Source organism: Mustela lutreola, chromosome 5, assembly GCF_030435805.1.
Source record: "Mustela lutreola isolate mMusLut2 chromosome 5, mMusLut2.pri, whole genome shotgun sequence".
NCBI classification, from domain to species: domain Eukaryota; kingdom Metazoa; phylum Chordata; class Mammalia; order Carnivora; family Mustelidae; genus Mustela; species Mustela lutreola.
Genome location: NC_081294.1, coordinates 41815149 through 41842110, shown reverse-complemented (window position 1 = coordinate 41842110; position 26962 = coordinate 41815149). Strand labels below are relative to the sequence as shown.

General features: G+C 44.7%; 1 protein-coding gene across 2 annotated transcripts in view; it reads left to right on the top strand.

Moving 5' to 3' along the window:
• The window catches only part of PDE6A (phosphodiesterase 6A), a 57614-nt gene that overhangs the window by 19401 nt on the left and 11251 nt on the right, over window positions 1-26962 (top strand). For both annotated transcript variants that reach the window (XM_059174015.1, XM_059174014.1), the window contains 12 exons: window positions 1637-1701; window positions 5716-5782; window positions 8731-8778; window positions 12104-12253; window positions 12805-12948; window positions 15020-15085; window positions 15291-15437; window positions 16342-16449; window positions 17794-17903; window positions 19350-19437; window positions 19628-19728; window positions 20131-20238. In XM_059174015.1, coding sequence (XP_059029998.1) covers window positions 1637-1701; window positions 5716-5782; window positions 8731-8778; window positions 12104-12253; window positions 12805-12948; window positions 15020-15085; window positions 15291-15437; window positions 16342-16449; window positions 17794-17903; window positions 19350-19437; window positions 19628-19728; window positions 20131-20238 — 1202 coding nt within the window. The remainder of the gene's footprint in view (window positions 1-1636; window positions 1702-5715; window positions 5783-8730; window positions 8779-12103; window positions 12254-12804; window positions 12949-15019; window positions 15086-15290; window positions 15438-16341; window positions 16450-17793; window positions 17904-19349; window positions 19438-19627; window positions 19729-20130; window positions 20239-26962) is intronic.

The window sequence follows — 26962 nt, the reverse complement described above, 5'->3', positions numbered from 1 at the left end:
TAGTTTTTAAAATTTTCTGGTTGTCTTTAGACCCCTCCATGTCCACTGTGCTTGCCTGGGCCAGGGACTACCGAGGAAGGCAGAAGGACAGGAAAGGAAGTGAGAGAAAAGAAGGGGAGTCGCAGGATCTCCATGTGCCCAGCCCTGCCCCCATTTGGGCATCTCAAAAAAAAAAACAACACACCACTGGTTTTTCCAGCTGGGGAAACTGAGCCCCTAAGAGTGCACACAGTAAAAACAAGACTAGACCATGAGTCACAGTGGCTGCTAGTGAGAAGGAGCAGAGCCTCTTCTTTGGGAACCTGAAGAAAGCATGATCACCTGCAACCAAATGGATGTTCAGACACCTTTGCCTGGATCAGGAGTTTCTCTCTGTGGAGGTTGTGAGTCAGGAGTCCAAGATTTGCATCTCTAGAGCAGTATTTCCCAAAATACTGCACTCAAGGAACAGTTTTGTTGGTTGGTTGGTTTGAATTTCCAATCCACTTTGGGCCGAGCCTTTTCAAAATGCAATAACACTATGCAACTAGAAAAATTAAGAGTTTCAAAGACATACAAAATGTAAATCCCCTTCCCTTTTTTCATTAGTCTCAGCAGACCCAATGTAGCTCAAACTGCTATATACAATTTTCTAAACACTGATTTTCCATTCCTGTTTTTATCTCATCATGGAATGATACCAAATTGTTTGCTGATAGTCCCAGTCCAGGGTCCATGCCTCAGAGAGCTCTGTTCTGGGTAAGAGTGATGCAGAGAATAAAACACTGTCTTAGGTTAACATAAGATTAACCTTAAGTGGCATCACAGAAAGATCCCTGAAAGTAGGGGTCAAGGACTTTGCTTCTGATCCTGGCTCACTGTCTACTATAAATGAGTCCCTTCCTTCTTCTCTCTAGGTTTCATTTTTTCCCATCTGTAAAATGGTTTCTAACCTGCCCATCACAGCTGGGTGTTCAGAGGATCTAGTAAGGTGATCACATTTTCCCCTGGAGAGCTAGGGGGATATCCAATATTCCACTGCCAATCACTACATGTTCGGAAGTCAGGTAACTGAACAGATCTGCTCTAGAGACGGGACTTTTCATTGTGCAAGGAGGTAGGAAGGATGGAAGAGGTGGAAAGTGAGTTGGAGGAATGAAGTAAGATTTGGAAGATAGGTCTGGAGGGGCTGATAAAGCAAAGAGCGCAACTGAGTGATGGGAGTCAAGGAGAAAAGGGGGCTGGGACCATGGAGCTGAGCCCTGCAGGAAGGGCTGAGTTGACCACAACTCTAAATGAGACAGGAGTCTCCTTTCCACCTCCCTCTCTCCCTGAACTCCAGAAAGCAGTCTTTCTCTCTTTCTCCTTGTACTCAACCCCCAGCTCCCCTTGAAACACTTCCTATCCTTCTTTCCAAGATCCCACCCCCTGCCTGGCCACCATCAGCTAGTTTGAAGGTTAAGCATGCTGAATCATGAGTCAGCTGAGGACAGTGAGCTCCAGAAGCAGCCAGATTATGCCCTTAGAGGGCTAGTCTGGTGTTTCTGGAAAACCACAGGGTACTCAGTAGAGAACAAGCCTTGTGTCATGGATACCCTCAGGCTGAAGTTGTGTCTCTGGCTCTCAAGTTACAGGTTTCTTTATCTCTTTTGCCTAGGAAATCAACTTTTACAAGGTCATTGACTACATCCTACATGGCAAAGAAGACATCAAAGTAATCCCGTAAGTTTCTCCTCAAAACATATTGACTGGTAAGCATGTTACCAATGTCCACTGATACTCATTCCAAGATCAACACTAAGCAAACCCAAGAAGGCCACACACTTGGTCAGAGACATGGGGAGCAGTAAGGAGGCAACATGGAAGAGTGGAAAGACCACAGGGGCTGGGAAGAGAGGCTAGATGTTGAGTCAGTGGCTGCGAGTCCCAGTCCCGGGCCTCAGTTCCCCATCTACAGAATGAGACTGTGGGTTCTGATCAGGGCTTTCCAGTGGTTTCCTGTGAAGGCATATCTGGGGGTGAGGCAAAGGCAAGAAGCTGGCACAAGGAAAGCTCATTCTCTTCTTACCGGACCACGGAGGATATTGAAAGGAAAGAACCCCTAGAGCGCGAGGCTTCCACCTCCCTGTACGTGTTAAGGACTCAAAGGCCATTTTAAGAGTCCAACAGTCAAGAACCTACTTTAGTAGAAGCTTGTACATTTTTGTACTTTTTTGGATCAGTAGATGACTGTCAGAAACCTAGTTGTCTTGTTATCTATTTGAATCCTCTCTGTGCTAAGAGGCACACTCACAGTTTCGTTTGGAAACTGGGTTTCTTAACTGAATTCCAGACACCTCCAGTCCAAAATCAGATTCTGGGATTTACCATGAGTCACCTGAATCTTTAAACAGTGGGTATGAGATGCCATAACGGGAGTTGATCTTGGTCATCACCAGACTGAATGATAATAATCCATTACACAGACAATCCAGTTCACAGGTTTATCTGTAACTAGTTGGGGATGAGAAGTTGCTTCAAGGTCCTGAGCTTCTGGGTTCTCTCTGTTCATTCCTTTTTGCATGAAAACTGATTCTTTTCTAAGCTTATCCCTCATTTCTTTCCTTCCTTCCTTCCTTCCTTCCTTCCTTCCTTCCTTCCTTCCTTCCTTCCTTCCTTCCTTTTTTGTTAGGCTGCATACCCGGCATGGAGCTCAACTCAGGACTTAAACTCATGACCCTGAGATCAAGACCTGAGCTGAGATCAAGTCAGACACTTAACCAATTGAGTCACTGAGGCACCCATGTTTTTTTTTTAAAACCTTGTCAAATGCATAATCTTTAGCCATTCTAACTTCTTTTCTAGAGATATAAGTTTATTAAACTCCTTATCTGTGTTATGAGTTACTACAGGTCACAGTTTTCTGCAGTGTTTTACCACTGTTCATCAAGCATCACATCCTTCTAGCTTCTGATAATACTCACTTTGCTACCTTCCACACAGACCCAAAGAGACGTCACCTATTTTAGGTTCTTTGTTATGGCAATACCCTGTTCCTGATAGCAATTTTTCCATCAGCTAAAATAGGCGAGGCTGTATTATGGTACAAAACCTTAAGACCTACGTGGTATAAACAGTAAAAATTTATTTATCATCCCATTCCATGTAAATTGCTGGTTGGTGGGTGTGGCCAGAAGATCCTGTATGGGCTGTAGCCAGGCAGGGACCACAGCTGACAGAGCAGCCACCATTTCGAATCTTGCCAGAGGGAGGCGAGAACAGGACAAGTGGAACACGACAAAGCACGCACTGGCTCTTAAACATCCCTCCGGAGGTGGCGCTCTTCACTTCTCACATTTCATAGGCCAGAGTCAGTATATGGCCGCAACTAACCTCAAGGGGGCAGAGAATCCAACCCTCTCATTGTCCAGGAGTGAGAGCCAGAATATTCGAAACTGGTAAATGACTGTCAAAGTACATGCCATCTGAACGAGGAGGGGGGAAACCTGAATGGTAAATAAATGCTTAGTCAGACCAAAAGAAGACAAAGTAAGCTTTAGAAAGAACATAGAGCAGGAGGAAAAAATAAAAAGTGGACATTAAGGTAATATCTAAACCAGAATATATTGATAATTACTTCAAATGTAAATCCACTAAATGTGCCAGTTAAATGGCAGAGATTGTCAGCCTGGAAAAGAAAGAAATATATCACATTTCATTGATTCTAAGATGCATAGTTTTCTACGTTTTGACACTTCTGGAATAGAATCAATGACTCTGTATGATCGCTGTCAGACAGATGGCAGTCATGATGTAGGTATTATGGCCTGTCTACGCATGACCTTGGTTATGACCATTCATATTGTTAGGACTTCAGCTGAGTAATGTCCACTCTTGGTTGTACCCACATCGAATTTAATTGCCATATAAAGTAACTTAAAGAGGGGTATCTGGGTGGAGCAGTCAGTTAAGCCTCCAGCTCAGGTTGTGATCTCAGCATCATGAGCCCCACATGGGGCTCCTTGATCAGCTCAGAGTCTGCTTAAGACTTTCCCTCTTCCTTTACTGTGTTCTCCCTGCCCCTCCTCTCTGCACTCTCTCTTTCTCAGATAAATAATCTTTTTCTTTAAAGTAAAGATCATATACCATAATGCGGCATTGAAATAAAAAGCTGCTTTGAATGGCACAAAAAGATAGGAAAATTGTGGAATATAAAAATCTATTTCTATATTCTAAAAGAGCTCTTGCTATTAATAGAGTAATAATTACAACTTCAAAAAACATTGTGTTACAGATGAACTGGCAGCATTTTATCTTTATAGTTACATGTAGGAAATGATCTGTCAAGGAACAGTTGACTTTCTAGGTATGAAGAAATACTGTACCTCCTCTTCATAAGAGACCCATCTAAAAGATAAAAATACAGAGAGATTGACAGTAAAAGAATGAAAAATATGTATACCATGCAAATAATAATAGAAAAAATCTAATATAACTATATTAATATCAGATAAAATTAGACAATATGACAAAGAACACAGGTGGAGATACAGTCACTTCTTAATAATAAAGGGGTTAATTCACCTGGCTTTACAGGAAGATATTACAATTCTAAATTTGTATACACTTCATAACATGGCCTCAAAAAAAAAAAAAGGCAAAAGCTGATGGCAATATAAGATATAGGCAGATCCATGTTTGCTAGTTGGTAGGAGGAGCAGACTAAAACAGAATATGGAATATTTGAATAACACAATTAAATTTAATCTAATACCTATAGAGAGACTATGGCACCCCATCCCCCAAACCAGAGGACACTCAGTCTTTTTAAGCATACATACAACACTTATAATAATTGGTGATATAATGGGCCACAGAGTAAACTTCATATATTTCAAAAGACTGAAATAATACTTGGAATGTCCCCTGATCACAATGTAAGTATCCTAGAAACCAATAACAAAATACTAATTAGAATGATCTTCATAGAAAACTAGGAAAGCTAGAAGGCCAAAGGCCCCATTGATGTAGTCCATTACAGACAAGGAGGAGAGGGTTCGAGAATGGATCTGGAGGGGCAGATAGGAGCGGTCTACCATCACAACATCTCAAGAAATTAACCACAAACTGGAAAAAAAAAAAAACAAGCCCAAAGAAAAGAATAAACATAAGCCAAGAAATTAATAACATAGAAAAAGACAAATGAATGGTTCATGAAGATCTTAATGCATTTTTCCACATTTCTATCTTTTCTCACAAAAACCAAGTATAATCTTAAAATAAATAAAAGATAATAATATCAAAAATTGTACTATTATTGTGAGGGGTGAATAAATATGTAAAGCCCCAGCTTAGTGCTCAGTACATTGTTGGAGTTCACCGTAGATGTCTTTCCTCTCTCTCTCTCTCTCTCTCTGTGGAATTAAGCTACCTCTCTCGTGTAAGTATTAATGGAGGGAAAGGATTGTGTCTGCTTTTGCTCAGCAATCAATGACAATGGCTGAATGAATGTTGTCCCTTCGCTTGGAAAATCAAACTCAGTGTGCCATCATAAAATGTATTCACCATGCTTTTTTTTCCTTTTCTAAATTTGAAACATTAAGATGCTTACAGAAAATTTGGAGCTCCTTCAGGCATAGTGTTTAGAAGTAGGAGTTGAGAGCCAAGAGAGAGTACAGGAGGGCAAAGACCTAGATTCAAGGTTTTAGTCTAGCTGTCCTTATATGAAAAGTTACCAGTTGTCTTTGGCCTTTACAGGAATCCACCTCCTGATCATTGGGCTTTAGTAAGTGGTCTGCCCACTTATGTTGCCCAGAATGGCCTGGTAAGTAATACAACTTGGAAGGGGGAGAGTCTTGGACCAGATGGAAGAGTGAAAGGATTTCAGATAGAGAGAGCGGGAAACACTATAGGAAGTGTGGGTCTCTAAAAGCCTGATTCTCTCATTTCTCAACTCACTTGACACTTGGTCCAAGGACATGGACAGAGAATTGACATTTGAGGAAATATGAAATACACAGAGAAATAATCCTTAGATGGGAAGTTGCTTAGTCTTACTGACAACTTGTCTTACTGATAAGATACTTGTTCATATGTCAGGGGCAAAAGCATGGCAGACTGGTCTTTGAGGCTCACCATAGACCAAGTCCCAGCCTCTCATTCCAAAGACTTAGTTGCCACTCCCTACCCCTCATCCCTGCCATGTTCCCAGCTGTACCATGTACAGCAGAGCTCAAATCTCCCTCTCCCACCATGCCCCACCCACTCAAGGTCAAAAATGGAGTAAGCATCCCCTGCCCTAGAGAGAAGGGTCTTGTCTGTTAGCTGCACATCAACCCCACATTTGGGCCTGGTCACCCCTTTATCCTTCTCCAGGCACACACTACTCAATGCTGCTCACATAGAAAGAAGTTTATATAGTGAAGATTTTGTAGGTACCAGGTACTATAACTGGCTCTGCGAATAGAAAGACAGATGCAGATACACTTTCTATTCTGAAGCTCGTAATCAAATGGGGAGATATTTTAAACAGAGTCTTATACTCCAATGTGGTAAGGGCACAAGAGAGATATACATGGCATATTCTTGGAACACAGAGTAGGAGGCATCTAAGTCAGGCTTTTCTTCCGAGAGTGTTGGTCTTAGTTGAGTATTAAATAAATAGGTATTAGGCTGGTGGGAGCAGGAAAGGGGATTCCTGGTGGAGGCAACAACTTGAGCAAACGTAGGCCTGGAGGTTTGAACGGCATGGTGCATGCAGTCCAGTGTTGCTGGAATATTAGGTTTGAGACAGGAAGAGGTCAAGAGATGAGGCTTGAGGGGAAGGGGAGCACCAGATAACAATGGCCTTGGATCCCAGGCCCCAGGGGTGGGGCTTTAATCTGTAGGCAAAGAGTTTTAAAACAGGAGATTGGCAGAGTCAGTTTTCTTTTAAAAAAAAAAAAAAAAAACTCTGAGAGATCTGAAGGGATTAAGGGGCAGAGCAAAAAGTACATCCTTACAAGCATCTCAACAAAGGGACAGGCAGTGGAGAGTACTATCATTATGGCAAACAGCCATTGAGTGCCTACGAGCCACACGGTAAATATACTTGCTCACGTGATACTCACACAAGTCCGACAGAGATGAGATGAAGAGAGGGAGATCAGGGATCAGATCTAACCCCAGGAGGGTAAAAGAGACAGAACTTTGCGATTGTGAGCAGAGAGTGGGGAGAAAGAAGAATCAGAGCCCATTTTGGGCTTCTGGCTTGGATGAATAGAGCTGACACCGGCTTTGGCTGCAAGATGAGGAGGTCAGTTTCAGACAAGGTGACCCTAAGACATTTTTTGACAGCAAAGTTCCAGTAGGCAGATTAAGAGATTACTCTGGAGGTGTGAAGAGAGAGGAGGGACGGAGATGGGGATTTGGAAGACATCGGGACTAGAGGGTGCTTGAAACTCTGTGCGAATCAAGTCACCAGGGAGAGTGAGAGATACCTGGGGTGGGATATTGTTAGATGCCAACGTTTAAAGATTGGGTAAAGAAAGAGGAGTATGTGAGAGAAGAATAGAAGGAGGGCTCAGAGGTATCTAGATAAGAACTGAAAACCCTATTGAGTTTGGCAATCAGATCATTGGCAATTAGATCAATTAGATCCTAAACGGAGAACAGATTTGGTGGTGAGGTGAGGTGGAGACCAGCATGTGGTCTGCCGAGGTGTGGCTGGGTAATGAGGAGGTAGAAAATCACAAAAGAGAAGCAGAGGAGAAAGCCTGGATGGTTGCTAGTGGGACCATGTTTGGGTCCAGAGATGACTTGATTTTCCAGGATGGGAGAGACTCAAGCAAGCTCATGGCTAAGGTCAAAGAGCCCTGAGAGATGTTGCAGATATCAGAAGGGAACAATGGCAACTGATGGAACTGGTCCAAAGAGAGGCCAGAGGGATGGTGCAGTAGGTGAGCAGTTCTGGAACAGGAGCAAAGACAGCTCACCGCCTGAGACTACAGGATGGTCAGGGCCAATGGGACAGTCAGGGTTACTGCAAACCCATAGGGTGCCTTTTTGAGAACTAGAAAAAAGTACCCCTCTCATGGACCAAAAGAGAAAGACTGGGATCCTGGTTCTGCAAGTCAAGAACAGGCTGTATTTCAGCTCCCCATCAGCCCTTCAGTGAGATGCTTTTTGTGCAGTACACACACTATGCAATTGTACACAGTTGTGCAGGGCCCTGGAGTGATCAGTTAAGTCCTATATGTATGATAGGGCATACTGGTTCCGTTTTTAGGAGAGGAATCTTGCAATATAAAATCAGAGCTATAATACCTTTTATTTCTCATTCTATTTTGGAGTTTATACCCCAAGAAAAAACTCCTTCCTTAAAAAACAAGCAATACCAAACTTAAATGTAATTGATTTAAAGATGCTTAGAGTAGTGGCATTATTTATACTAATAATGATGAAAATTGGATACAACCCAAATAGTCAACAAAAGACACAACAAACTGAGATACAATATAGCAATTAAAAATGACAAATTGTAGCCTTGATTTTTTCAAAGCTTAGAAATGACTAAGGAGTGAAGTAAATGGCAAGAAATAATGTTTATAAGGTAGCTTTTCTGTCCAGTAGACTCAGTTAATCATTGAAAACCATCTTGAGCATGTCTACCTGAGAAAAAGAATGTGAACGCCTTGGGCAAGGACGTAGTGTTTCTGAAGATAGCACGCAGGGCTCACTGGGTATGCTGTCAAGTCTAATCACGGCTTCAGTATTCCTCTTCACGGCTTTCAGATTTGCAACATCATGAATGCCCCTGCAGAGGACTTCTTTGCATTCCAGGTAAGTCATTACTTGTTTGGTTTCAGTCACCTGATATTTTTTCCCCCCAGAGAGGGTTCAAACACATTAAAGTCCATCTGTTTGTTGGGAAGCAGTCTCAACAAAGTGAAAACATGGATGGAAAAAGTCATATGCCCATGGAAGTGGGGAGGGAGTTACTTTGGTAAATTCCAAGGTCCCATTTGGTTTTAATGTTCACATGTTTTGCTTTCTGGCCTCTGGACTTTTTTTTTTTTTTTTAAAGATTTTATTTATTTTATTTGACAGACAGAGATTACAAGTAGGCAGAGAGGCAGGCAGAGAGAGAGAGAGGAGGAAGCAGGCTCCCTGCCGAGCAGAGAGCCCGATGCGGGACTCGATCCCAGGACCCTGAGATCATGACCTGAGCCGAAGGCAGCGGCTTAACCCACTGAGCCACCCAGGCGCCCAGGCCTCTGGACTTTTGCTTATGCTGTTGCCCTACCCCTGAACCATCTGGTCCTGCCCAAATACTCCCTGCTCTTTAGTACAAGCTCAAATTTTATGAAACATTTATGAAGTCTTAGTCTGTTTCCTCTGGCTAATATCATTTCTCTCTCCTTGGGATTTTCATGGTATATTTTTTACCACTCCATATGATTTTTGTCCATCTTTTTTATAAATGTTTATGGAGGGTATCCTCTGTGCCAGCAACCGACACAGTCTACACTGGCTGCAATGGTGGACCAGACAGACGTGGTCTCTATCTCAGGGGGCTCATGACTGTATGGGGAGAAAGGCCATGGAGTGCTGGTCAGAGAAGGACAGAGGGATAGAGGAAGGAATCTTTCCAGGGACCTGAGTTAATCTAGAAGGAATCAAAGAATGTGTCCCTGAGAAATTATATTTAGGCAGGAAAAAAGGGGAGAAGACTACAGGAAGGAGAGAGCTTGTTGGAAGGACCCAGAGTAGACCAATGAATGAGTGAGAGACAGTGTGGAGAGTGGCAGAAGCAGATTCTAGAGAAGTAGACCAAAGTCAGACGATGCCTGGAGAGGACAGATGACACATGGCCTAGAGGACCCTGCTGGGGAATTAGTTCCCCGTACTATAGTCCCCTTACTTTATCTCTTATTACCCTTCTTTGCTTCCAGATTAATTCCTCGGTAAAGGAAAATATAGGTCAATGGTTGGACCTTATCTTTCTTAACATTTCTAGCTGTAGGTGCCCAATCAATATTTGTTGAGTGTAGCACACCAGATGGAAGCTAAACAAGGCATTAACAATCAGGAAATAATTAAGAAGAAAATAAAAATGAATCTTAAAAAATTAGTGAATTATTTTTTTTTAGTCCTTGAAGAACCTCATGAAAGAATGTAGCGAGAATATCCTTCCAAAGTTAGAGTTGTATGGCTTGTGTTGGGATTTTGCTCGTTTCCCCGTGAGGAGCCCAAATTGTTGCTGAGAGTTGCTAACCTGATAAAAACCGCACTGAACTTGATCTCTACCCAATTAGTTCACATTAAAGCATCAAATCTGATCTTGTTTTTAGATTCTAGGCTTCTTCCTCTAACTCATCCTCTACAAAATGGCCTGAGTAATTTTTTGAAACTCAGGCTATGTACAGTAACTTCTCTGCTTAAAAACCTTGAATTCTTTCTCGTTTGGTTTTCAATAAAACCTGTTTCCTTATCATGGCCTTTAGAAGGAAGGGGCTCCCTGAAAGTTAGGTGGAGACTTGGGAAAAGGCAGACCTGGAACTCATGTTTCCTGACCAATATCCCCTTGTTCTTGGGCTGTAATCTACATCCTCCTGGAGTCACTTTCCCATCAGATACTGGCTTCCAGTGTTCATGAAATGATCACCATTATTATCATCATCATCATCAACATCATTGTCATCATCATCATTATCATCTTACCACATTAAGACTCTTAGAACTGGGGCTCCTGGGTGGCTCAGTGGGTTAAAGCCTCTGCCTTCGGCTCAAGTTATGCTCTCAGGGTCCTGGGATCGAGCCCCACATTGGGCTTCTTCCTCACTGGGGAGCCTGCTTCCCTTCCTCTCTCTCTGCCTGCCTCTTGGCCTACTTATGATCTCTGTCAAATAAATAAATAAAATCTTAAAAAAGAAAAAAAAGAATCTTAAACTTTCAAGTTGGAAGACTCCAAGTACAGGAAGCCTTCCTTGATTTCCTTCCCTCCTCTAACTCCCCAGAACCATAAGAAACTCCAGTTACTTGCTTACCTGCCAGATTATGAACAACCTGAGGATAACCTTTGTACCTCCTTTGCCTCGGTTTTTTCAGTTTCTAGTTCGGTTCCTTGTACATTGTAAAATGTTTAATATTTACCACTTCATGAGAAGAGAGTCTAGAAATTACCTAGTCTAGTCATTCCCATGTTATAAATGATAAAATGAGAGCTCAGACAGATGGCAAATGGCTCACAAAGGGCCACCTTACAACTGACCAAGAGATTTCACTGCCCTTGTCTCATTCACTCCATGAGGCACAGCTTCTTGCTACCACCCCCATCTGGGCTGAGACAGCTGAGGCCCACTGACAGGTCAAAAGTATCACAGGAAGTCACACCAAGAGTCAAGAGATAGGGCTCCTGGCTGGCTCAGTTGGTTACACATCTGCCTTCAGCTCAGATCATGATCCCAGCGTTCTGGGATCAGGCTCCCTGCTCGGTGGGGACCCTGCTTCTCCCTCTCCCTCTGACTGCCACTCCCCTTGCTTGTGTTCTCTCTTTCTCTGCCAAATAAATAAATAAAATCTTTTTAAAAAGGCAAGAGACAAACAAACAAGATGTTTAATGGTGGCTCTATTAAGCATATCCCGGCACCTGGTGGCTTGTGAGAGACACAGTAAATGGGAGACAGTGACCCATCAGAGCACAGTGAAACTTTCCAGGTTACCTTAAGCTCGTGCCAGCTCAGGCAGGTGAAAAACAAGGCACAGAGCTGGTCCTCAAGCCAAAGGTTTTGTTGACATGGCTACAATCTGGTTTGATAGGCTTGCTTACCACCTACCCACAGACTCCCTAGCTGTTTTGCAGTTTTCATATTGTAAATATTATCTGGAAAGCACAGGTGCTTTCTAAATAGACCTAAATAGCGGGCAGGGCAGAAAGTCTGAAAGTTTTGACGCACAGAGGCCCGTGAACTATCGGGTATATAAACTCATCAGGACCCCTCTGCACCCCATCTGTTGCTGCCTGTGGTGTGGGTAACAAGCCGACGGTTGTTGTTCCCGAGTCCTTTTCTGACTGCTATTTCTAGGGCCAGTTCTATCCCAACTTCCAAATGAAAGGGCCTCTGAACAATAACCAATTTGTAACCTTCTCTGGCTTCTCTTATAGAAAGAGCCTCTGGATGAGTCCGGATGGATGATTAAGAATGTCCTGTCTATGCCAATTGTGAACAAGAAGGAAGAAATCGTGGGGGTGGCCACGTTTTACAATCGCAAAGATGGGAAGCCCTTTGATGAGATGGACGAGACTCTCATGGAGGTGTGGCTCAGGAGGATGTCTTCATGGCTGGGTTGCAGGGAGGGCTTGTTGCAGCAAGAGGGGTGAGGGGGGTTCACCTGGGGTGGGGTGGGGAGCTCACCTTGTCAGCACGCCCCCGACTCAGCCTCAATGTCTGCTCTCTTGGCTCGCACTTTTGCACTGCCATGTACTGTCAGAGAAATTCACATTCCCTTTAAAACAAATTTTGATCAATTAGCTTTACCTTTTAGCATTTTTAGGATCATGTGAAAAATGAGCAGAATGTGCAGAGTTCCCGTAGGCCTCCTGTGCCCACGTGGGTACACACACTTGGGTGATGTTATCACCCATAAGAATGTTGCTTTGCATGTTGTGCTTTATTTTAAAGTGGATTCCCACCCAGTGTTCAATCTTCATCCTCAAACACCTCTTCCAAGGAGAGCAGCAACCAACCCCCTGAGCGAACCCACCTTACAGCTGAGGAAACAGAACCCTAGAGTCTTGCCCTAAGTCGCAGAGGCAGGATCAAACCAGGATGTTCTGCCTCTGATTCTTGTTTTCTTTCCCTTCAGTCTTTGGCTCAATTTCTGGGCTGGTCTGTCTTAAACCCTGACACCTATGAGTCAATGAACAAACTGGAAAACAGGAAGGATATTTTCCAGGACATGGTCAAATATCACGTGAAGTGTGACAATGAAGAAATCCAGAAAATCCTGGTGGGTGAAGTTCTTTTACATTTCTGCTCTAGCAGAAGCGGCGCCCCAAGGAATGTGACCAGGGCAATAGTCAAGCTCCATGAAGGCAGAGGTGGGTGGGCTGGCCTTGCACGGGGATGCTCCGGGCCCCTCGCAGTCAGCGGATGGATGGATGGATCCACCAGTACCAATGAGTCATATGAATCCCATATGGCTGATCCATGTGACTCGGCGACAGCTGTCCCTTGCACATGCCACCTCAGTTGTGGGGCCAGATGTTGGCTTAATAGCTCTGGAAACTCTGTATTTCACTGTGCCGAGGGTTGACTTGGTAGTAGAGAGGGAGTCACCCAACCACAGCCTTGACACTGAGAGAACACTCTCTCTGACAGCCCATGAACACTGCCAGCTTCTCAGAGACTCCCTCCATGGGGTCAGCTCACTTAGAAAGGAGTTGGATCACCGAGGAGTTTTGTGAGCAAAGAAGTAGGACAGAAGGAGTTAGAGGTTAGTAGTGAGTCCTCACATAGTTTCATCACTTTACAGTTTATAAGGCAATTTCAAACTTAGGGTATTTTTTGATGCTTACAACAACAAACGCACTAAGGTGGGAAGGGTAAGGGCTTCTATCCCTGTTATAGATACGAAGAAACTGAGGTCCAACAGGGGGACGTAACTGGCCCCCCAATCACCTGGCTTATTAAATAGGTCTCACTTAACCTTTATCAGGAGAATGAGGATATTCTCTACTACTCTTATGAAAGAGCTGCCTCCTGAGGTAGTGAGCACCCTGTCAAGAGAGGTATCCAAGTAGAGGCTGGATGATCATTTATCAGCGATGCTATAGAGAAGAGTCCTACCTACCTGGATGAGATACTTTGAAGGATATGTGGCAATTAGTGACTCATTATTCCTTGGATTTGGTTCTCAAAGAGATCGTGATGTTAGAAGTCAATTGGGCGCCTGGGTGGCTCAGTGGGTTAAGCCGCTGCCTTCGGCTCAGGTCATGATCTCAGAGTCCTGGGATCGAGTCCCGCATCAGGCTCTCTGCTCAGCGGAGAGCCTGCTTCCCTCTCTCTCTCTCTGCCTGCCTCTCCATCTACTTGTGATTTCTCTCTGTCAAATAAATAAATAAAATCTTTAAAAAAAAAAAAAAAAAAAAAAAAAAAAAAAAGAAGTCAATTGAGTTAGCCAAAATGGCATTGGATAAGATACCCAGCTGAGCTCCCAAGACCTTTCTTATAGACCTCACAAGTTGAAACAATACAGGCCAATATTTTCAGAAGTGACTTCTTAAGCTGGGAAGATATCACAACAAATTCGATCGTTTCATCCCAATCACTAATAAAGTCAGAGGAGAAATCATCTAGTTTGGATAAATTAACTCACGGTTTGCTTGTCTCAGTCCGTGATTTTGGCCAAATGATGGATATATGGGGCCCCTGGAAGCAGAGCCTCAGTGAACCAGTGGGAAGTGAGAAGGCTATGCTCTGGGTCAAGAAATCAGAAGCAAGTAACTGAGTCCAGGTCCCCCTCCTCTGGCATGTGCCCAGCGCCATAGGCCTAGAGAAGGAAGAAACTTGCCCCAATCACATAGTAAGTGAGAGGAAGAGCCAGGACCATGAGCAAGACCTCTGACTCCCCAGTCCATAATAATAACAATAAGAATGTCAGCAACAACGTTATTCAACTCTAGTGTTTACTATGTGCCAAGCACTGCCCTGGGGACTTAGCATGCATTAGTCCATCTAGCTGTATACAAGTTTTTTTCAAAATGACTTGGCATAAGTCTAGTCTTAAGTACTTTCATTATTTCCATTTTACAGGTGAGGAAATGGAGGACTGAAGGTATTAAGTAGCTCTGCTAGTAAGTGGCAGAGCTCAAACTTGCAGGCAGGTCCCCACTGCCCGATGCCCAGGAGTTTGAACTGGCCTATCACTGGATGGTGAAGGGCAGCCTCTCTGAGTTGGTGGCTCCCGCTGCAAGCACTTTGGAGGAAAGCGGAGAATGGAAATGGAAAAGTTGAGGCATATTTAGATCTCAGATATACTAACTGATTTTGTTTCTCTCTGCTATTTTGGGCGCTGGCAGAAAACCAGAGAGGTGTATGGGAAGGAGCCGTGGGAATGCGAGGAAGAGGAACTCGCTGAGATCCTGGTGAGCGGGGCAGAACACACGCAAGGCGCACCTTGAGCATGCGCTGGGCAGGGTGGGGGGTGGGGGGTGGGGGGAGCTGCCTCTGCCAAGCTTGCCCCTTGTCACCCTGCTCTGATCCTGGGATGGGGACAGGGCTGGGGGCTGCCGGGGGGAGACCCATGCACGCTTCATGTGCTCCAACCCCAGGACTCCCCTCCTTACACAGCAAGGAGAGCTGCCAGATGCAGAGAAATACGAAATCAATAAATTCCACTTCAGCGACTTGCCCCTCACGGAACTGGAGCTGGTGAAATGTGGGATACAGATGTACTATGAGCTCAAAGTGGTGGATAAATTTCACATTCCTCAGGAGGTAAGGGCAAAAGAAACCCCTTCCATTTTCTTTTTTCTTTTTGCTTGCTTCCTTTTTTTTTTTTTTTTTTCTTTTCCCCCAGCTCCATCTGTAAACAGTGCACCCTCAGCTCCGGGGATATAAAGCATTAGTCACACTGTGCAGGTGACTCATTTATCAGAAAAGAGATACACAGTTCCTCTGAACTGTGCTGTTCCCGGCTCACTTGCTTCTCAAGGTGGCTTGTGAGGCGCTGAGTTCCGAAGGCATCAATGGGAACCAATAGTGAAACGAGCGTGAGAGTGAGAGATGTGGGTGACCTCATTTTAAACAGGTCTTTCCCCCTGCAGGATTCCTTATAGTGTGCTTTGAATCTAGGGGCCTGGAGATGGACGGGCAAGGAGGTGCTGGGGTGGGGGTGGGGGCTAAGCTCAGAATTTCCCAGACTTGTTTGATTAAAATAGCCATTCTCAAAGTGCTGCCTCAGACCACATCAGCACCATGTGTCAATGTATCAGAAGCACTAATTCTCTCTTGTGCACACACACACTGAAACATACACACACGTGCAATTCTCCCAGCTCTAATCAATCAGGAAGTGTGCGTTTGAACGAGCCCTCTGAGTGATTCTGATGGGCACTCACGTTGGAGAACCACCAAGTTAAAGACCCCTTTTTTTTCCTCCCTGGGAGCACTCTGGGGCAGAGTTTGGGAAACACTGATGAAGCCCCATTTAGTGGAGTAAGTGGGGGGCGCCCGTGCACCTGGTTTCCTAACAACGTCCATTTTGCTAGTATTCAGCCATTTGCAAAGTACTCTCCCCGCATTGCTGGCTGGCTGGGGCCTGTGGAGGGGATGGGGAGGGCCTTCCTTAGGACGCAGGGCCCCAGGCCTCACCCCCCGACCCCCGTGCCCGTGTTTGCAGGCCCTGGTGCGGTTCATGTACTCGCTGAGCAAGGGCTACCGCAAAATCACCTACCACAACTGGCGGCACGGCTTCAACGTGGGGCAGACCATGTTCTCCCTGCTGGTGGTATGGCGGGAGTAGGGGGTGGGCAGTAGGGGGTGGGCGCAGCTGGGGCCGCGGCCGCGTGGAAGGGGAGGGACTGCGGGGGTTCTCAGGCCATGCCAGAAGACCTCTCCACCTCCACCCCGAAGCAGCTGCTTTGCTGTCTTCAGTGCTTAAAAAAAAAAAAAAAAAAAAGACACAAGAGGAATGCACGTTTAGCATTTGTGAAGTCCGAGGAGAGAATTGTGTAAAATAAAAAGTGAAGGAAAGCTGCAGGCTCCCCCCAAGCCCAGTGCGGTTACTTAGAAATAACCACTGCATGACTCCTTCCAAACCCTCTTCTATAAGCTTCGAAACATATTTTTACACAGACACAATGTGTTTTGTTTACAACCAAATGAATAATAATACCATAAAACATGCTTTCTTCATTTGAGAAGCTGTATCAATCACATTCTCCGTATGTTTAATTTTTCATTGTGGTTAAATATACAACACAGAAGACCTGCCATTTTAATGGTTTTTAGGTGTCGGGTTTTGTTTTTTTTTTTTTTTTAAGATCTTATTTATTTATTTGACTGATGGAGATCACAAGTAGGCAGAGAAGCAGGCAGAGATAGAGGAGGAAGCAGGCCCCCTCCTGAGCAGAAAGCCCGAAGTGGGGCTCAATCCCAGGACCCTGGGATCATGACCTGAGCCGAAGGCAAAAGCTTTAACCCACTGAGCCACCCAGGCGCCCCAAGTGTCAAGGGTTTTAAGACATTCACCGTGTTGTGCGACCCTCACTACTATCTGCCCCTAGAACTTTTTTATCTTTCCAAATAGAAACTCTGTCTCCATTAAACAATTCCCCGTTCCCCTCTCTCCAGCCCTGGTGACCACTTTTCCCTTTCTATCTCCATGAACTTGACTACCCTACGTATTTGAAGGAAGCTCAGGGGAAGATTCTTCTGGGCTGTGCTCAAACCAGTGTAGGGTTTGCTTTGCCAGTCTGGGCATGTTCAAAAACCCTCCAGATCCTAACTAAAACCTCCAGATCCTGACTGCTACAACTTTTTAACCATCACCTAGTCCAGTGCCCTCTACCTCCAGTGTGCAGATTGGGATACTGAGGGAGACTGGACCAGTTAAGATCGCTCAGGACTAGGGTGACCAACCATCCCTGTATGCCTGGGACTGTTCCAGTTCTAGTACAGAAAGTCGCAGATTCTTGAAAGTGCCCCAGTCCCAGGTCAACATCTGGTCACACTATTATGCCCGGGATAGAGCCAAGGTCAGAACTGGGTTTCCAGGCCCTCCCCCTCACACCTGCTCTGCTTCTAACCCCTGCAAGAAAGGAGTGAGTGGCACCTCTGATTGCTCTTCCAGACCGGAAAGCTGAAGCGCTACTTCACGGACCTAGAGGCCTTGGCCATGGTCACTGCTGCCTTCTGTCATGACATTGACCACAGAGGCACTAACAACCTCTACCAGATGAAGTGAGTCGGCCTTTCCTGTCCCTCCTCTCTGCCTCCCGCTCCCAGGATTCATTACCCAGATCTGAAAGGCTCTCGGGCAGATTCACCAGCCAAGGGAAAGTCCCACTGTCCATAGCTTCCTACTTCCTCCTGCCCTGTGGGTCTGAGTAAACGCCAGTGACAGACAGAATAATGACCCCCAAGCCATGTCACCACGCCTGGAGCCTGGGAATGTGTTGCCTGATAATCAAAATGGACTTTGCAGATGTGATTAGAGATCTTGAAATATAGGGATTATTCTGGGTTATCCAAGTGGGCCCCACATAGTTAGAAGGGTCCTTCTAAGAGGGAAGTGAGAGGTCAGAGAGGAGAGAGGATACCACACTGTTGGGTTTGAAGATGAAGGATGGGCCACAAGCCAAGGAAGATAGGTGGCCTCTAGAAGCTAGGAGTCGAGGGAATGGATTGTCCCCTAGAACCTCCAGAAGGAAAGCAGCTCTGCGGACCTGCTTTAGACTCTGAACTCTAGAGCTATAAGATAATAAATCTTTACTGTTTTCAGCCATTAAGTTTATGGTAATTAGCAACAATATATGAAATCCATCCCTTTCCTCCCTCCCTCTCTGCTGAATGACTTTAAGCCAAATGTTAGTAACTGACACTGGTTCATTCATTCCCCTTGTATTTGTAATGCTCCTAACATAAGTGCGGTAGGCCCTGTGCTAGGCAAGGGAGGTACCATGGTAACAGAACAGACACAGGCCCTGTCCTCACAGAGCTTACACTCCACATAGCCTCTGAAACATGGTCCTTGCTGGGTAGAGCAGGAACTAGTGTTGTACTCATATTACAGAGGAGGAAACTGAAGCTCTGCCCAGGACCCACTGCCTACAAGTCATAAACAAGCCTAGAACATGCTTCTCTGAGGCTAGAGGTCGTGTTTCTATTTTATGGGAAGCAAAGTATTGAGCTCAGAGCTTGGCACATATTTATTGAATAGAGACATGAATAAACACACCGCCTGTGGGAATTCAGTGGCTTCTCCTGAGACTCAAGGATTGCATCAAGGGCTTGTGATCTTTTAAGTATGGCCTGGGGCCAATGTCCACGGATGATGACAGGGAACCCAGAAATCTTTAAATTGCCTGTGTCATTGCGTGTGTGTGCGTGTGTATGTGTTCCTTTGGGGCACACGCTATTCAATAGCCTCTCTAAGGAGTCCATGAGCCCAGAGAGGCTCAGAATTAGCTGAGGAGAAAGCTAAAGCCTGAGAGTCAGGGGACCCCATGTCGAGTCTTCTTTCCCACTCCCTCACCACGTGATAAGCTCCTTCTCAGTGCTGGCCGTCAGCCTCTCTGCCTGCAGAATTAGGAGGGGGCAGGACTAGATGATGTCTGTAACCTCCATCTTGGCCATTTCATGCTGATTGTGTGTGTGTGTGTGTTTATGTGTGTGTCTCCCATTCAGATCCCAGAACCCACTGGCCAAGCTCCATGGGTCCTCCATCTTGGAAAGACACCACTTGGAGTTCGGCAAAACGTTGCTGAGAGATGAGGTAGGATGGGTGGGGCCCCTCCACATTGCCTGCTGGGAGTCCCCATCTCACTAGAAGCCTGCGTGTAGCTGGGCGGCACTCTTCCCATCGGCCTGGGCTGCCTCTCCCACCGTCGAGGGTCATCATCAGTAGTTGCGTGGCTCTCCTGCCAACATCACTTCTTGCGTCTCTTCTATGGTTTTCTCTCTAGAGCCTGAATATCTTTCAAAACCTCAATCGCAGACAGCACGAGCACGCCATCCACATGATGGACATAGCAATCATTGCCACAGACCTCGCCCTGTATTTCAAGTTGGTATTTCTTTTAATTTTAAGACCAAGAATAACCATAATAATGACTATAATAATAAACATCATAGAGCCAATGATTTAATATGTTCTGTGCACTGTCTCTTATGCTATGGAATAGTAATTCTCACTATGACCCTGGGAGTTAGACAGTCTTACCCCCCCACTGTATCCATGAGACACTGAAGTCCAGGGAAAGAGATTGGCTAAGTAAGATCAGGTGACACGCTGGAGACAGAGTTTGGGTTAGAACCTAGGTCTTCACTCCCAGGCCTCGGTTCTTTCCACTTTGTTTTGTTAAGTATGTTGTTTTCAGAAGCCTCGGTCTGAAACAGCCAGTGTTAGAAGCCTGGAGGTTGCATTATTCTAAGACAAGCTCCTTTAACAAACTGGTGTGTTATACAGGAAAAGGACGATGTTCCAAAAGATCGTGGATCAGTCTAAGACATACGAATCCCAACAGGAGTGGACTCAGTACATGATGTTGGAGCAGACACGGAAGGAAATTGTTATGTGAGTAAGACGGGGCTTAACCCCTGATTTTCCTAAGCCCAGGGTGTCTGAGGTGAGATGCTGCACTGACAGGCCTTGCTGCCCTCAAGAGAATCCTGGGACACCCGCCATTTTGGAGGCTGCCAACATCTGGAAACAATGAAGTTATGCCCTCACGGAATTGCAGAAATTATGGCATATGTTTAATTTTTGTTTTAACCCTAAAATATTAGATAATATATTATTGTTTTATTTCTCTGTATATAAAATGCACAATACTTGAAGTATTTCTATCATAAGATTCAGAATTTGGGTGGTAAAGTGATAGGACTTTAAAGGTTTTGATGAAACACAAAGCATTATACCAATTATTATTTGAGTGATATCTATGTGTAATTCAAAATATGTAGGCTTAATTTTTTTTAAGCGTTCCTTTATATGTGGCAATGTCCTACAATATAGCACTGCTACTCACAAATCAGGTACGTGATTTATATTAAATTTAGAGTGCCTGGCTGGCATGAGGTGTGGTAATGGGACTCAGAATTAAGTTTTTAAAGACTATCTTCTTTTAGTTGCCTCACTGTGCCTCTGTGACTCACCTCAAATGATGACGGGGTGAGACATGTACATTTGAGGCCTTTGGTGATGAGGTGGCCCAAGCCAAAGAGTCCCCTGGCTCCCATGTGCTGAGTCCTAAGTATCTATGGTCAGGGAAGACAAGGCTTGACCTCATTCCCGAGGCAGTTACCAGGTTTTATCTCCAGATGCTTCTTTGAAGAGGAGGCTTGATTAAATCACAAATGCTGCAAGTCCCCGCAACAGAGAAGAGGTGGCTGCTGGGACAGGCTCAGGAAGAGAGGAAAATGGCACAGTACCCTTTTCTCACTTGCAGTCGTCCATTCAGGCAGATCCCCTGATCCTGAGGAGCTGTGCGACTCGCCCCCACCGAGCAACGGGGCACCCTCAGGCTGTGGCTGCTCCCAGGAGCACCAGACGCTGCCTGACTGGACATTTCAAAACGGTGCTGCAGAAAATTGAACAAGTGGGAAGCACACCCTGTTCTTGGGTAGGGACATTAATATTAAATGTCGTCTATTCTCCCTAATAAATATTCCTGTAAGGTGATTCCAAGGAAAATACTGACTTTATGTTGAGGATCATTAGGAAGCAATGTCAAAATTCTTATGAGAAGAAAAACAGCCAGAAAATTCAAGAGTAATGGTAGGAAGAAGCAGAACGAAAGGCAGTTTGGTCCTAGACATGAGTGGGACAGGTCCATGGGGCAGACTTGAAAGGCTATGCCTGTGTTAAAAGTGGATTTTATAGGTGCCTGGCTGGCTCAGTCAGAAGAGCACATGACTCTCGATCTCAGGTTTGTGTGTTTGGCCCCCCGTGCGGTGTAGAGTTTGCCTGAATAAATAAAACTTTTCGAAAAAGTGGATTTTTATACCAGTGAAGAAAGGGTTAAGTTCATAAATGACGTTGGGACTGTAAGGTAGCCTGATGGGTTTTTTTTTCTCCATTTCTTGGTGGACCCAGACTGGGTGTCCTACAAATTTAACCCCATTCTGACCCTGTCTATGTGGAAATATCACTAGAATCCACGGGTGAAGGGCTGGTCCCACAAGATGGCCCCTCTGCAGACACCAAATGCAAGTCAAGGTTGCTACTTCTGCTTCTGACCCCCTGGCTATAAATTGGAGGTTCCCAGGACTCCACCTTTGGGTTCTCTTAATTTGCTAGAGCAGCTCACAGAACTCAGAGAAACATGTTCTAATATCTACCTGTTTATTGTAAAGGCTACAGAAGAACAGCCAGATGAAGAGGTACATAGAGCGAGGGTCAGAAGGGTCGCTAGCATGGGAATGTCCATCCCTGTGGAACCGGGGTGCTCAGCCCTCCCTGCCACTGGGTGCTTCACCAACCCAGTAGCTCATCACATCGCCATTGTGTGAATTCTGCTGAGCTCTCTCTACAGTTCCCTCTCACCCCGACCCTTCCACAGAGGGTGACAGGTAGGGCAGAAGATTCCAGCCCTCTATCTGCTCGGAAATTCTGGTGTCCAAACTCACCTTGAGTCTTTCTAGGGACCCCACACGAAATCATGGTGATTAGCCTAAACCCACAGTGGGCTTTCTACAAAGGATACTCCTATCCCTCAGGAAATTCCAAGGGTTTGAGAAGCTTTGTTCCAGGAACCAGAAACAAAGACCAGTTATATTTTGTATGATACCATAGGGGATCACAGAGCCGGATTGCTATCTCACTCCTGTAGCAAAATAAGTTCTAGATGAATCAAGATCTTAAAATAATGAGAAAACAAACCAAAAAAAGGGGGGGAGGGAAAAAGTCATGGTAGAATTAAAAGGAATAATTTCAGATGAACTTTTCTAAGTGTGACATAAAATTCAGAAGTCATAAATAGATTGACAAATTTATTTTTTTTTTTTTAAAGATTTTTTTTTTATTTATTAATTTGACAGAGAGAAATCACAAGTAGATGGAGAGGCAGCCAGAGAGAGAGAGGGAAGCAGGCTCTCTGCTGAGCAGAGAGCCCGATGCGGGACTCGATCCCAGAACTCTGAGATCATGACCTGAGCCGAAGGCAGCGGCTTAACCCACTGAGCCACCCAGGCGCCCAGATTGACAAATTTAACTACATAAAAATTGGGGATTTCCTCACACCACACATAAGAAGGCATAGCTGAAGTCAGAAAGCAGGTGATAAGCTGGGAAATGTATCCAACAGAACTTCTGACAGAAGAGCCCATTTCCTTAGTAAATAAAGCATTAATACAATTTAAAAAAAAAAAAGACTTATCCAATAGAAAAATGGGCAAAACCCTCCTTCTCCCCAGACATTTCCCAGAAAAGGGATTTCAGAGGGGAGCAAACATACAAAAAGACGGTGACCAGACTCACAAGCAGCAACGCATAATAAAACCACGGCACGACAGAATGTTTTCACCCCTCTTCTCAGCCACTGAAAACATTTGCAAGCACACTGCACGGGGCAGAGTGAGGGGCAGTGAACTCCGCTCACTGCGGTGGGAAGGTCAACAGACGTGGCCGCTGAGCCTCTATGGACGGCTGTGTAAATGCCCGCCCTCTGACCCAGCAGTCCCACGTGCAGGACTCACCCTCCCGCTGCTGTCCCCCGCGTGTGCCAACGAAGTACAGCTGTGTCCCTGGCTGGTCGCAGCCTTATTTGTAATTGCCAAAAAGATTGAAAACAAATATCCCCCCATGGCGGGGAATGGGTCAATGACGTCACAGTACTTTCACATACAGGGATGTGAGGCAGGCTATACAGAGAATGACAGGGAGGATTACCCAGATACAGTGTTTAATTAAAAAAAAGAAGGGCACCTGGGTGGCTCAGTGGGTTAAGCCTCTGCCTTCAGCTCAGGTCATGATCTCAGGGTCCTGAGATCAAGTTCCGCATCAGGCTCTCGGCTCGGCAGGGAGCCTGCTTCCTCCTCTCTTTCTCTTTCTGCCTACTTGTGATCTCTCTCTCTGTCAAACAAATAAAATCTAAAAAAAGAGAGAGAAAGAGAAAAAAAAGAGGGATGCCTGGGTGGCTCAGTCGGTTAAGCGACTGCCTTTGGTCTGGGTCATGATACTAGGGTCCTGGGATCAAGTCCCACGTTGGGCTCCTTGCTCAGCAGGAAGCCTGCTTCTCTCTCTGCCTCTGCCTGCCACTCTGCGTATTTGTGCTCTCTTTCTCTTTCTGACAAAAAATAAATAAAATCTTTAAAGAAGAAAAGAAAAGAAAAGAGGCCAGAGACAGGACTTTAACTACTGCCAAATCCAAGGGAGTTTTAACAGGAAGTCTTTAAACTGAGGTACACGGACCCCGCCCACCCCTACTCCAAGCCAAAAGCCTTCTGAGAACTATGTGGGCACCGAGGCCCTCAAGGGAGTCAGTTTTCTCTTTCTTAATATTTTCCTGAGAAAGCACAGGAGTTGAAGCATTGCCAGTCCCCTTGCTTTTCTCCCTCCTTACAAAATAGTCTTACTTGGGCCTTCTCTGTCTCTCTGTCTCTGTCTTTCTCTCTCTCTCTCTCTATATATATAATGCATAACAAGGCATTAGAGAAAGAGAATACTGTCCTGGATTGTGCACTGGGGCAGCAGTAGCTAAGGCATTTTTTATTTAACAATCTTACTTCCTTCAGAGAATGTACCACTGTCCAGGGACACCCCCGATATCAGGGCAAAAGGGTATCAGAGTAAGTACTGATGGTAGCAGCACTCGGTTAATCTGTGCCACTTCCTGTCATCTATCACCTATCATGTATTTGTTCTACCTACATACCAGACCATCTACCTTTCTTAGAATTGAGAATAAAAAACAAGATGGATGACACCGGGATGCATTCTAACATGCTTCATTGAATTGGAAAATGAAATCGGATTCTCTCTGAAAAAATATGTGTGATCTGCTTGCTTTACTGGACAGTAACAGATAGGCATTTCCAATCACATTATATGGCAAACATTTCCGTAAAGTCAGTGCATCAACTCTGCAGCTACCAAGGTTTGATGAAAAGAGTTGAAACTTGTTTGAGGATGAAAGCGCTTTATAAGAAATATAACACTGGAAGATAAATTTAAATTAATAATGCTTTAATTGACCTCACCCACTCTAAGTATCTTGGCTTAACCAGAATGCGTCAGAGAAAGTGTCCAGGGTATAATTAATAGTCATGTTAGAAGCCTTGGCTAAATCTTTATGGCATACTTCCCAGAAATTGAGGAAGTGAGTGATTCTAAGGTTTGCTTTAAATAAAATTGAAGGAGAACCTAATGGAATTGTCAGCTGATAAATCATTCAGAAGAATGATCACAGTATACTTTCAACAGATGATTTGGAAGAATTGAAAGAATTGAGTGACATCACTGTAACAAAACTACCATTTCCAAGGCTTCTAATTACTTGCATCTGTAAAAAGAAAAAAACTGGCAAAAAACACATGCTAAACCCTATCTTAAATCAGCAATAAGAACTATTCATTCATTAACTCATTTTAAGATTTTATTTATTTATCTGACACGCAGAGAGAGAGGGCACAAGCCAGGGCAGCAGCAGGCAGAGGGAAAGGGAAGAGCAGGCTCCCCTGATTAGGGCTGCATCCCAGGACCCTGGGATCATGACCTGAGCCGAAGGCAGATGCTTAACTGACTGAGCCACCCAGGTACCCATTAACCGATTTTTTTTAAATGATCTTTAATAGAAAAAATGTATTTCATTATGTTCTGTAGCAAATTATCCAGAGCATAATATCCCACCAAAGATATGTACCATTAACCAATTTTTAAAATAAGATCCATAGTGTCTCATTAAGAGAGAAATTTCCAAAAAAAAAAAAAAATTTACTTTGAGCATTTAATAATTATTTCTAAAAACAGGTAATAGATTTCTGTTGTGTTGATTAACTGTGTAATAACAATAAATGCCCTCAAGTTTTCAGTACTTGGAGGCCTATGGTCAAAGAAAAAAACTTTAGTTATATCATTTCATATTTGGGCATATTTGGTTGCAGATAAGTTCTGAGACACAGAGCTCTAAAACCCTTGGAATGTTCTGAGCGGTAGGAGTGATAGGAGTGTCTTTTGTTCTGATGAGGCGACTCTGGGTGGGCTCCTGGAGGGCTTCAAGATGGAGGCTGATCATCGGGAAGATCAAGCCATGATTAGAAGCTTGGAACTTTCAGCCCCACCCCCCAATCTCTGTGCAGAACAGAGGGGCTGGAAACCGAGTTAGTCACCCATGGCCAATGATTTAATCAATCATGCTTACATGATAAAAACCTCCAGAGAAACCTCTAAACAACAGAGTGGGAAGAACTACCCAGTTGGTGAACACATGGAGGTGCTGGGAGGGTGACACGTCTGACGAGGGCGTGGAAACTCTGTGTGTGCCCCACCCCCACCCCACTCCTTCTCCAGCGTCTCTTTTTCATTGGCTATTCCTGAAGTGTATCCTTTATAGTAAACTGGTTAATGTTAAGTAGAAAGTTTCCCTGAGTGCTGTGAGCTTGTCCCAGCAAATTTTTGAACCCGAAGGCGATGTTTATGGAACTCCCAACTTTGTAGCCAAGTTGGACGAGAGTGTGGGCAACCCAAGGACTTGGTATTTATGACTGACCTCTGAAGTGAGGACAGTCTTGTGGGGACTAAGCCCTTCAACCTGTGGAGTCTGACAGTTCATGTCAGAATTGAATCGTAGGACACGAAGTTGGTGTCAGAATTGGTGGTTGTGAGGAAAACACTCAATACTCCCCCTCCCCCCATCCTTCGATGACCTTGGAGGGCTCCTGGCAGCGAGCCCCCTCTAGTCTGAGGTCCATACTTAACCCCTTGACACATCCTAAACCTACTGGTCTTTCCTAGCTGCATAGCTAGTTCTTAGCTGACCCTACTTCTGTATGTTGACTTTGGGCTCAGGTGTGCCTGCCCATTCTTCATGAAACCCTTTACAGCTCCACTTAATTTCTGGTCTCACTCCTCACAATCTGACCAGACCCTGAGTAGGAAGGGCTTTGGGATCGTCTAGCACGGGGGGTAAAGCCTTGCCACCCATTTTTGTGTCACTCATGAGTGAAATGCCTTTACACTTTGAAAGGGTTGGGGGAGGGGTGGAAATCAAAAGATTTCCTGACAAAATAAAAAATGTAAGAAGTTCACATTTCGGTACTCATAAATAACACTGTATTTTTCTGCAGAGGGCCACATTATG